We start from the raw sequence: 12767 nt of genomic DNA, 5'->3' as shown, positions 1-12767 counted from the left end.
GTGTCCTATCACGATAATCCGGAGATCGGTTTCCCCCATAGTTTTGAGGGAACCCTCGGTCGCGTTCCGGAGATCGGTAGTCACCCCGAGGTGGAGGAGAAGACGGACGGGCAGATACGCCGCCCGCACTAAGCCGGGCCAGGTATTTCTTTAGCTCCTGTAGCTCATCTTTTGAAAACTGTACAGGGGCTTCCTCTACTTTATCATCCCCCGACTTAGTGCCCTCCGCAAACTCTACCTGACTACTAGGGTAGTGCGGCGCGCGAGAGACCAAACAAAGCACGCTGATTGGCCACGGAGGCCTTTATGTATTTCAGAGCTTTGTGAACCGTCTTGGGATTCTTCTCCATGGCTCTCTGTGCTGCCATCTTCTCGCGACAGCCTTTGAGGAATGCCTCCGTAGCGATCTGGTTCCTGGTGGTGGTGTCTGCGTGGGCAAAGCCATCCCCCATAATGGTTTGAATCCGCTGAGCAAATTCTGCCAAACTCTCACTCTCCTCTTGTCTAGTGAAGTTTAGCTCCCTACTGGGACGTCCTTGTCGCTAAACCGTTCCTTCATCTTTTTCTTGAGTTTTGCGAACCCAAGAGTTCGTGGGAGTTTATCTGCCTACTCCAACGCATCACCCACCAGACAATCCAAAAACCGTTGTTTGGTCTTACTGTTTGACCATCTACTGTCTTTTATTATCCTGGTGAATTTAAGAGCGAATGGCTCCCAGCGCTCTTTACCCGAGTAAGTGGGCATCTTATGTCGCTGAGGACTCCTACTCCTTTGACGATGCCTCTGGTAGTCGTCGGAGGAGTCCCCTGAATCTGTATTGCTGTCCCCCTCTCCCTCACTGGAGAAATCGGGGTCGGATTCGTCGCTCTCTGACGAATCATCACGTCTGCGCCTTGTAGGCGCACGGCGCGTGCCTTGTGGTTGGCGCACATGTCGCTCACCGAGGACGCGATGCGTGGGCCTTGCAGGACGTTCGTTGTCCAACCTGTCGCGGGTCCGTCTATTTCTATTCTCCTCCCAGGTAGCACGCGCCGGTGTGGTTACGCCACAATTTGTGCTGGTTAAGGGCACCCTCGCGTAAGCACCGGCAACGGCCAAAGGCAGACCATGAGCAGGAATAGTATGTTGTTCTATCTTAACCTGATTTTGCCCTAACTGAGTGTCTATGTGCCCCAACAGGGGATAGTTACTTATCCCGCCATTGGTGTATGGCAGCCTATTGCCTGGGGGTATGTTACCCCCCCTATGTTGAAAAGCTGGCTGTGAAGGGTCATATCCCCCAGGATAATTCCCCCCTCCCTGCTTGCGAGGCGTCAAACTAGGCTTGACATCTTCCAACAGGAAGTCAGCCCCCTTTTCATTGTCCGATGATAGGCATGACAAGGGCAGACTCATTTCCCCTTCAACTTTTGGGGCCGATTCCAGCTTAAACCCCCACTTAGAAGCAATGGGTGCAATGGGTGCATTGGCACCTCCAGCTGTCCATGTTGATACATGGGCACCCTGATCTTGACCCCTTACATACCTTCCATCCTTCGGGATAGCTTGTAAGATAGGGTCAAACTCTGACTCCTTCTGTTTAGGAATCATTGTCTGCGAGTTCGAGTATGGTGGCACGGAGGTTGAGGTAGCATGAGTGGTACACCTATCCCCCCAGGGTGACCAGCTATTTATTTGTGGCCTCCGGCTGACATACTGACCACCACTAGGTGTAGTCAGTAGCATAGTGCCGGGAGTAGAGCTCTTTTTCGGAGGCGAGGCAGCACGAGCCGCCAGACTCTCTGATTTTCTAAGAGCCTCCGTCTCCAATGTTACCATTAACTCCCTGAATTGGACCCGCAGTTCCTTAACTTCCTGCTTTATGTCCATAACCTCGTCCTCCTGTCTGTCTAGCCTATCTGCCCGTGATGAGGTCGACCGGGTTGGTGACTGCGCCTCCACAGGGGCAGTGACCATTATGCCCAGGATGACCCCATCACTTAGCCATTTCTGCCACTTCTCAATGCCCACTCTGGAAACAGTCACCAGTTTCTGCAGAGTGAGCCCCTCATCATCTCTTATACTCAAGATTTTCTGTGCCGTCGCGGGGCCTAAACCCTCCAACGTGCACAGCTCATCTTCTGTAGCTGTCCGTATATTTATGACAGCCATGACAAAATATAAAGTTCCAAGAAAGAAATAAGTCAACACACTTAATTAAACAATTACAAAATTATGTACAGGGACATATAACAACGGTGCTATAGTAAACCTAACAAGTAACTAAATTAAATTCAATATAAATTTCAGAACGGCAGTGAAAACACCGCCGACTCTGAATTACCCCTAATCAATAATTAAATAAACAATAATAAACTGCTAGAACTGTCCCAAAATCTCTCACTCGTAATTCGCGCACTGGTCAACAAAATGGCCAGCGCACGTGTGAGCGAGAGGGGACCAGCAAGGTAGAAAAAATATATGGAAAAAAATGTCAAATTAGCGCAAATAGCGTGAGTTCTATCCCACTTCTGACACCAATTGTCGTGAATTCGGTGTGTGTTATTCACACACCGTCGAAACAAGTAGTTGCAAACGCTCTCAGCTCCTGAAATCAAAGACAAGGTGGAGGAAATTCACTCACGTGTTGCTGGTTCGATATCAAGAAGTATTAGAGACCGCGCCAACGCGTCACAGCGATGTTGTCGCGTAGCTCACGAGATCTTGTGTCGGCGCGGTCCATGGTCCAAGGGAGATAACTCCACTGAAATTCACCACACCATCAAAAATAATCTTGAGATCAGAATGACTGACAGAATTGAAATTGTCTGTTATTTCTGAAATGTAAGTTTTAAGTATAGATTTGTCTGACCATACTATGATTAATCTGATTATGAGTCATTGAAATATGTACAGGACCTGTAACTTTGAGAGCTATCTGATTATTTTTATAATGATGCCTGATCCCTGTGAGCAGGAGATGGGTATTTGGTTACTTCACGCTTGCACAATGAAAGACTTTGAAGGACAATGGCATTATCACTGGAACAGTCTGTCCATGTGCATGTAATGTTTGATGCTGTTTTACAGATGTACATGAGCCGTTTCTTGTAAATGATGTATTACGCACTTATTTTTTGGGGAAAATCGTCAAAAATGTATATTCCATGAGCACTTGCTTGGTAGACAACACCATCCAATACCATCTGTATTTCTCAATTTCAGTCTACAATTGACAGCACAAGACTGAGTGAATATTTTTGGATTCTTTTCTACCCATACACAATATTTAAGCTCAGGTAAGTGTTTTTTTTCTTTTTTCTTACTTTACAGTATTTTAATAAGATAAAACGTCTCTTCAGTACGGAATTCTGACAAAATAATTGCAGGAAAGATGGAGGTTATCTCCATCTTTATGATTTTACGAAACGCGTTTGCCATTTGCCAGGTCCTATTATCCCTAAATCATGGCTTATGTCATACAAAAATTGAGTTTGATAAACGTGAATTGGAAGAAATTGCTGGGATCTTTAAATGATGAGCTATTTAAAGTAATTTCTAACTCTTTTTCAAAAAAGTGATAGATAAGTATATATAATCTTGACACACAGGTTGTTGGAGCCGGTAGAACAAGAGGATAATGAGAAGGCGGAGGAGTTTGGGGAGCGCGTGAGGAAGAAGATTGCTACAAGTTTGGGAGTACCTGCCACCAATTACAATGCTGGAGACAAGACAGAGTACCTCAAGCGTCTCCTCACTGATCAGGCTCAGCGTAAACAGGCAGCTCTGGCAGCGCAAAGTAGGTGGTCCTAGTTCACGGAGTACCACAGAAATGTATCATTTGTTTCATGTTTTACAACTCTGATATTTGAAGTAGTTTTACAAAATACTGTTCAAATTTTACAAGTACACGTTATTACATTACAGGTAAATTGGAAGCATTTTTCATAAAAGTCTTTTAAAATAGAAATTTGTTGATTATCTGATTTTTTTTTAATTTGTCTGACAAGATGATGTGATTTTGTTAAAGAATGGTGTGATGTGTCTCAAATTGTTGTCCTTTGTTTCAGAATATTATTTTAGATTATTTTCCCTCATGACAGGTCAAAGAGATACCGGTAATGGCATGACAGGGAGTCAGCCAAGTGGAGACAACTCTGTTAATACTAGTCCTGAGATTAAAAAGATGGCTGAGCAAGTGAAGGGCGTGCTGCCTACAGCGTTGATGTCTCAAATAATCAAAGATCTGGGTATGCACATATGACTTGATGAGTGGGGCTGTAAACAGTGGGAATATTTTCATAAATATAAATAAATATACAACATTTGATATAGCGCCCAATCTAGCTAACATAAGCCACTCTAAAGCGCTTTACAGTACATAGATATACAATTTTATACAGTCAATACAATTAGAATATATATTAATCAATACAATATTGAGGAATTCGCAGGAGCTGCCTTATCAGGCGCTAACTTCTAGTCCTATGCCACCTGGCTAATATCTCCCTATGTGTGTGTGCTGGGGATGTATTGTGTTCTGTTTGAAGTGGGACCGTGCTTCCAACGGTATCATTTATAGTGCCACCTCACTTGAATGCTACAGCACAGGTACCGCAACACCCACCCCAGACCATTTTATACTCCACCTGGGTTGTTGGAGTTGTGTGGGCAGGAGAAAAACACTTTCTCTAATATTCCATGCTTATGGCGAATTCGGGGATCGAACCCCGGCCGTCTGCTTCGGAGTGTTAACCACTCGACTAATCCGCCCATAAATATGATATTTTTAAGTTCAAAATATTAAAATCTTGAATATAAATTAAATGCAATTGTTTTTCTTGTTATAGAAAATACCAAAGATGTAGATACAACAATTACTAATATACTGGAAGGAAACATATCAGAAGATACAAAGAAACCAGATACGAAAGAGTCGCCTCAAATTGACTGCAATTTAAAAACAGGCATTTGTGTAAGTATAAGGCATTTTCTACAGTAACAGCAGCAAAGACAGTAAACAACAGATATGTTTATAATATTACCGAAGTTTTGATTTATGCTGCTTTCACATGAAACAAAATATTAAACATTACAAATGTAACCTGGCAGTCTAGAATTTGTAAAGATAGTGATACATACAAAGTGGACAATCATTCCTTTAAAAAACAAAATGAGTGAAACACCTTCAGATAAAATTATTCAAATTGATATTTCAAGTGCGATAAAGTTTGATAGAACAAAAATAGTTTTAGCATTTCTTTCAGGTATCTTAACCCTTTCACCACTGTAAACCATAATAGACTTGTCTGTATCAATGCATGGTAGTGTCTACTGAAGTTAAATAGGGGTGAAAGGGTTAACAAAAATACAGATACAACACGTGAAGTTAAAAATGCAAATATGTTTTATGGTTTTCAGGCATCGCAACAAAAATACAAATCCAACACATTTTCACGAATAGCACCAGATCGGCAGGTATCCTTAGAAGACCGGAAGAAACTGATGATGGCAACAGCACGACAGCGCTACAAGGAAAAACATGGACTGTTGTGATCATGTAACGTGTAAACTAATGTCTTCTGGTGCTTCTCGTTTTCAATGAGTGTTTTATACGTGTATTAACTTACTGACTTCACAAGACTGTGGTTGTACAAGTCACCTTAAACGTTTGATTGTGTGGTGATAAGTTCAGAGTGTCCCAGCATAGAGTATAGGTCACTGTATAAGTCATACAGTACCTATACCAGATTGTGTCACATATAGGTCACTGTGATCATACAATTCATTATAATACTAGTGTCTCGACACAAAATATAGGTCGCTAGAATCCTATACCAAATACTGTTCTGAGGCCACATCTCATCACCTTCCTGGAAGATCTCCCATACCATGAAGTGATTTGAGTGGTGAATTGTTGTTTTACTGGAGGACACTGTGATGATCATGACAACATTGTTACTCGGGAAAGTTCAGACAGTTCAATGTGTCAAATTTATGTTCATCACTTTCTTTATTTAGAGGTCAGTCCATGAAATGAGTGAATAAGCTATTTCCAACAGATGTAGTTTTGGATATAGGTTCTTATTGTTTCGAGGAGCCTCTACTTAGAGAAGGTGCCATTGGCTGATTTGGGAATGATGAACTTGAAAGACACAAAGCTGAATTTGTGTTTATTTTCATCATTATCTGTAAAAGATAACTGAATTTTTGAAGTTACAAGATCACTATGACCTGCAGATGATACTTATGGCACCAACTTCAGAGGATATAGGTCACTGTGACTTGTACATGATTTAGGTTACAGACTTGCAGAGGATATAAAGGTCACCCACTTCAGAGGATATAAAGTCACTGTGACTTTCAGCGGATGTAGAACAATGTGTTATACACGGCAAAAGTTACTGCCACTTGCGTTTGATTAGTAGGTTACCAAGCATGACTTGTACAGGATGTAAGTCACTGACTTCACATGATAATAAGGTCACTGTGACTTGTACAGGATGATAAGAAGGTCAATGTGACTTGAACAGGATGTAGGTCACTGTGACTTTACACAATAAGTAGGCCAATGTGACTTTACAAAATAAGTAGGTTGATGTGACTTGTACAGGTTGTAGGTCACTGTGACTTTACACAATAAGTAGGTTGATGTGACTTGTACAGGATGTAGGTCACTGTGACTTTACACAATAAGTAGGTCGATGTGACTTGTACAGGATGTAGGTCACTGACTTTACACCATAAGTAGGTCAATGTGACTTGTACAGGATGTAGGTCACTGTGACTTTACACAATAAGTAGGTCGATGTGACTTGTACAGGATGTAGGTCACTGTGGCTTTACATGAGAAATAGGTCACTGTGACTTGTGCAAGGTAACAGTCATTGTTTATTGAGGTACAGTGTATTACGGTATGCTACCTGATCTGTCTGTATGATTGTATTTATGTCACTCCGGATCCTGTACAATCAGGGTAGTTGTTGTAAAACTGATGAACATGAAGTATAAAATATTAAGGGTATTTTCAGTAATCATTCTGTTTGTGTTTTTGTACATAGCAGGAAAATATTATTTGAGCGATTCATGAACGTGTGATCATTTTTCCTGAGAGACCATTAACAGTGCTAACAAAGGTAGTTACACAATACAGGTTATTGTCATAACAGCTACGTGTATAGCCAGAAGGTCACAGCTACTTTATCACAATTATACACATATTTCCAGGTGAAAATGTCTCGAACTTGATTTGTGTTCTTGTTACATAATGTATGGGTTCCTGCAGAAGATATTGTATTTCTGCAGCCTGTATACAGTTGTGGAGAATTGGATTCTTTGGTGTGAAAAAGTGGACTGCTAGGGATTGCTTAGCAAGATTGGATTCCTATTAATTGTAAGGAAAATTTAATTACAGAATTTCTGGAGATTGTTTAGAAAAATTCAATTCCCTGGGACTGTTGAGAATTGGATTCCTGGGGACTGTTAAAAAGAATTGTTCTAGGAGATTGTTAAGGAGAATTCTATTCCTGGGACTGTTGGGGCGAATGGGATTAGTAAGACTGTTGGGGAGAATGGGATTATTGAAGTCCGTCATGGAGAGTTGGATTCCTGAAATATATTGAGGAGGAATATAGATGGGAATGTATATTTATTCATAAAAAAACTTAAGCACTTCAGCCTGACAGGATCTTTGTGCTATTTTCCTTCTTTCTTTACCGATTGGATACATTCTAACTTGATTGTGGAGAAACCTGATTAGTTTTGATCTGATCACAGACTCGGAGATAAACTGTACAAAGCTAGAAATTCTCTGAGATTGAAACATTCCATCATTTTCTCTATCATCTTTCACCAAGGTTACTGAGTGTGTTAAGAAATTGTAAAATTCCTGTATGTGTTGAAATAGGGGGATGGAAGGGAGTAAACCCAGTTCAACTGCAATTATGAACAAAAGTCCTTACAAAATCTATGGTTAACAACAAGGCAGGAGAACACGTAAGTCAGAGGTACTAGGTTAAGAATTCCTGAAGGAAAGGGTAGGTTTTAGGAAAGCATCCCATTAGTCACAAGTCTTTTCAATTCATCTAAGTTTTGTTAAAGTTTGGTTTGTTTGTGTTTTTTACGTCCTGTTAACGGCTATGGTCATTTAAGGATGTGCCAGGTTTTGGTGGTGGAGGAAAGCTGGAGTTCCCTGAGAAAAACCACTGTTATAGACATGCAACATGTTTAATGTTCCTGCAACAAAGTGGATGAGGTTTGTCTGTCAATCCATCGGTGCATTGGTTTATTTAACATCTTGGTTAGACTTTGAATTTACAGTGTAGGGAATCATGCGACTTAAAATCCACGAATTATTAAATTGGCGGCCATCAGTAGTTTTGAAGCGGTAGGATTTAGCGACATTACGCTAAAATATGTACTAGGAGTTCAACAGTGGTGAAACTTACTTCTTATGCGAGTACATCTTCAGGAGTACTACACCGGAATATCAAATGTTGGTCATTATGACTGATCTTTTCTACTTCATAGACTTTGTGTGAAGTTCAATTTCCAACAGATTGGGAACAGGTGCATATAGATATATTTCTAGTATATTTGGAAATTGGGGTGAAGATTTCTATGAAAAATATTGTCATATTTATATTTTTCTCTTCACTGAATTACTGAAAGGATTCTAAAGTGATGAACACTACAACAGTGGGTTGTGTCTAAGTACAGATTAACAAAAAAATTATCCTTGTATCGGTGGATATGTATCTGATCAGGATGATGTGAAATTGAAGAATACAAGCACAGAAATATTCCTTTACCTGGGTAATTGTAATAGATCTTATGATTTATGAGACCAAAATATCGTTGTACCATATGAGAATGCATTTAGAATGTAGTGGTACAAGATGAAAGGGGTTAGTGAGGAGATTTTGTTTTATGTAATCTCATTTGCCGTTTTAAAATACAAACATTTTCACTCGAATTTCTTCTGTAGTCAAATTTTAAAAAAGGAGGATATTGATAATCTTTGTTTTGTCATAAACTTTAACACAATGGTTTTTTAAAACTCATTCCTACATACTGTTAACATGTACATTTTTAGCGGTATTCTTTTTTTGGTGGTTTTTCGAGTTTAAAATATTGCACTAAAATATGGTTGCACTCTTAAATTAGCAGTTTCTGCTTATAGTTTTCTGTGCCAATTTATCAGCACGTTAATTTGTTAAAACTTGATGATATGCTAAAATTTGGATCCGCTTAAATAACTTTACGGCCTGCATACAATCGTTTTTTAATTATAAATGTAAGTTTATGATCATTATGGTTTGTATTGATCATTATGATTTTTACAGTCAGTACTAAAAGGTAATACAGTTTTGTAAAATTTGGTTCAGATTGAATCATTTACCGGTATTCATCACACCTATATGATTTTGATGCTATCATTTACCTATTTTTACCCTAAATAGCTTCTATATAGCCAGTGCTTGGTTTCACTAGACAATGATTTTGTTGGTCACCATGAAATAGATTAAGTTATATGTAAATGTCTCAGTAAGTTGATTCCCTATACGCAATTTTCGTTAAATACAATATTTGATTATTGTTAAAATGGGAATATTTTGTGTTTTTAATCGTTATTGTTTCTTTGCAAGTTGATTTTATCGCACGACTTGCGAGGCAGGTGATTGTCATGTGATTGTAATTGACATAACGTGGCAAAATATTTTGACACTTATGGGACAAAATGTAAAGCAACTTCTTGTTGCAAAATAGGTAAATCATGATTATTAATATCACTTCTTTCATCCTATTGACTGTAACATTACAATATCGTTAGCTAGGATGTAGTATAAAGATAGTTCTTAGGAATATGTTTGAAAGTGAAAGTAGAATTTACATACTGATCATTACGACGGCAAAACAAAGTCTTCTCAAATTTTCCCAACACACTGATGTAAATAACAATGATCAAATTATTTCAATTGTTACTTTTTCAGTTTGTATTTATATTTTTCCTTGTTTCCACATTAATCTATGTCTGATTCATATAGGGCATGTAACTTCCGGTTCAGACAACATAAAAATGGTCGAAAACAGCTTGATCGGTTATTATGATATATGTTATAATGATATTTTTCTCTGGCAAGTAGAATATATCATAATAAGCGGGGTTCCACTGTAGTTATATTGCCATTCTTCTGTTGACTGTAGTTTCTGTACTTGTGGTTCCATTATATTTCATAGATGGCTCTGTAGCTAGCATATCTGACTGAGATGTCATTAGTCTCGGCTATATCTGACTGAGACGTCCCTAGTCTCTGCTATATCTGACTGAGACATCCCTAGTCTCAGCTATATCCGACTTAGATGTCATTAGTCTCAGCTATATCTGACTGAGATGCCATTAGTCTCAACTATATCTGACTGAGATTTCATTAGTCTCAGCTATATCTGACTGAGACGTCCCTAGTCTCGACAATATCTCACTGAGTTGACCCTCGTCTCGGTAATATCTGGCTGAGATGTAACCGCCTTCTGTTACAGGACTTTGTACCTGTAATCCAGCTTAGATGTTCACAAATCAGAATCAATGCAGACTATTTCAAATATTGATTTATATTACTGTTAAATCATTTCCTCTTTGTGATTATTATTATCGTTCATGGGTTTTCTTCCATAATCATATTAATTAGGATTATGTTTATTGAATCCTTTTCGAGATAAAAAAAATTGCGAGATATTTGAATTTGCAATTATCTCTCCATGCCAAAATCATTTACATTGATAAAAACATATTCATCCCCATTTCCTTTATTTATTTATACAAGTTGAATTGAAGTATCACTGTATGGTAATCCCTTTGATAAACTACTGGTAATGATTTTCCGAATAATTTTATTGAAAATAAGCATGATCTTTTTTTTTTTAATGGTTTGTCATCATTTTATAGAAGTAATACATGTACACGTACCTATATTACGCCATGTCATGAACAGATGTTCATATTTTAATTGTCATCCCAATTCTAAAAAGTGAAAACTTAATAGAAGAACTGGGGCTTACCTATTAGAAGCAGCCTACGAAGTCAAGAGATGTGGGTTTTTTTTTTTATCCAAGTAGGAAAATTGATGGAAAATTTAATGACATTTTTACCAAAACACAAAGGTTATATTTCTGAACATTTTCTTCAAGTTGGTAAGTATGGATAGTAGAAAGGTCTATATAGCAACACTTACTGGTTGTGCTATATAAACCTCTTTATACAAAAACGGGTATTCCTAAATAGATTATTTGAATTTGGTTAATATTACTTGTTTCCAAATATGTTTGACTTGTCAGAATTGAGTTCTACGGGAGAAGATGATTTTATATGTGTGACATTAAATTTTTATGTTTCTGTATAAGATGTCGTATTTCCATATTTATAATACTGTTTCAACTTAAGTTGTTGACTTTCTGGTAAAGTATGATTAATTTAGTTTAATGAGAATTTGATTATTTTTTTCCCTCCTGAAATTGATATTCAGGCTAAAGAAGTGTCACCAGCATGTATTTGTAGACATAAAATCGTACATTACATGTAAATTTTAAGGCAGGTGTCTCACCTGTTTGGAAATTGCTACCTGTTTGGAAATTGCTACCTGTTTGGAAATTGATACCTGTTTGGAAATCGATTGAATATTATTGATTCACATGTAATTAACTCATTCACCCCTGAAATTCCATAATGAACTGTTCCAACTTTTGAATTGGAAGAGTTCAAATGTGTCTTCAGGGGTGAATGAGTTAATGTGATAAAGCTCATCAGGACATTTAACACTGGTCCTACTAAATATATATTAGTACATAATTAATACAATCATAATGAATCAAGTATTTACTTTTCTTTTTTGGTGTACGATGCATAGTGTGTTCATTGACCATACGAAATACTGACATTTAGGTGTATTAAAATTTAAAGCATTTCGACTTTTCCCCCAATGTTTTGGAATGAAGAACTCCATTGATGTATCAACGCAACCCATTTTGTTATTGATTAGGTAATTAGGATCTTTTTACTGTACATGAAATACCTGGCAAGTGTACTTTTTGAAACTCATATTTTACTAACAAGTATATTATGGATGATATAAAGCATGATGTAATTTACTTTATACAAGTTTGATTCTACATGCTACCTAGTTATTTCTATCTAAAGCAATCTCTCTTTTCTTTTTCTCTCTCACTCTCTTTGGTTACTTGACCTTCCAGAACTTGACATAACTATTTTTGAATAAATAAAACAGTTGAAGCTGCGTACTAGAATTGTGTTATTTCTTACTACATGTACCATATTGTAGCAGTGATAAGAAGTCGGTGCTTGGTAATAAGCTCATCCTTTGTTTAACAAGTTGATCATATCATGAAAGCAGCACTACCTGTATACATCATCAGAATACGTCGGCCGTTAATAACACTGTCCAGATGTTGAGGCTCTATCGTTTATATCCTTTGTATTTACCTTCTGTGATGGGGCTCTATTGTATACTGTTGGGTATCCATCTTGGATACCTACAACAATAGATCTACGACAGAAGATAACCAGGACGCTGGTTGTCTCCCACTCCTTTTAGGAGTGCTATTTTACCTGTATACATGTATATGGGATCCTATCAAGTTAAAATGTTACCTCCTTGTTAAGAAATCGGCCCCTTGACCTTATTATCACTGGTATAATTGGCTACTGTGTGTATATTAGGAACCCTGACTCGCAGACAATATATAATCTATATCTATATATTATATTCATCAT

At 38.0% G+C, this 12767-nt stretch overlaps 1 protein-coding gene across 2 annotated transcripts in view; it reads left to right on the top strand.

Moving 5' to 3' along the window:
- LOC110466383 (ancient ubiquitous protein 1-like) overlaps positions 1-12292 on the top strand; it is a 26414-nt gene extending 14122 nt beyond the window's left edge. The window contains exons 8-13 of one of the 2 annotated variants that reach the window (XR_002464730.1): positions 3206-3279; positions 3592-3779; positions 4084-4230; positions 4831-4955; positions 5402-6463; positions 6521-12292. Coding sequence is in view for 1 of the 2 variants with exons in the window: in XM_021522829.1 (XP_021378504.1) it covers positions 3206-3279; positions 3592-3779; positions 4084-4230; positions 4831-4955; positions 5402-5536 (669 nt within the window). In the remaining variant the exon portion in view is untranslated. Of the gene's footprint in view, positions 1-3205; positions 3280-3591; positions 3780-4083; positions 4231-4830; positions 4956-5401 lie in introns of both variants that reach the window. The other variant, XM_021522829.1, reaches the window with a different exon arrangement.
- Positions 12293-12767: the final 475 nt, after the last annotated feature.

The sequence above is a fragment of the Mizuhopecten yessoensis genome, unplaced genomic scaffold (genome assembly GCF_002113885.1).
Source record: "Mizuhopecten yessoensis strain PY_sf001 unplaced genomic scaffold, ASM211388v2 scaffold11133, whole genome shotgun sequence".
In the NCBI taxonomy this organism is placed as follows: Eukaryota; Metazoa; Mollusca; class Bivalvia; order Pectinida; family Pectinidae; genus Mizuhopecten; species Mizuhopecten yessoensis.
Note: the sequence above shows the minus strand (reverse complement) of the source record. Positions and strands in the feature narration are given on the sequence as shown.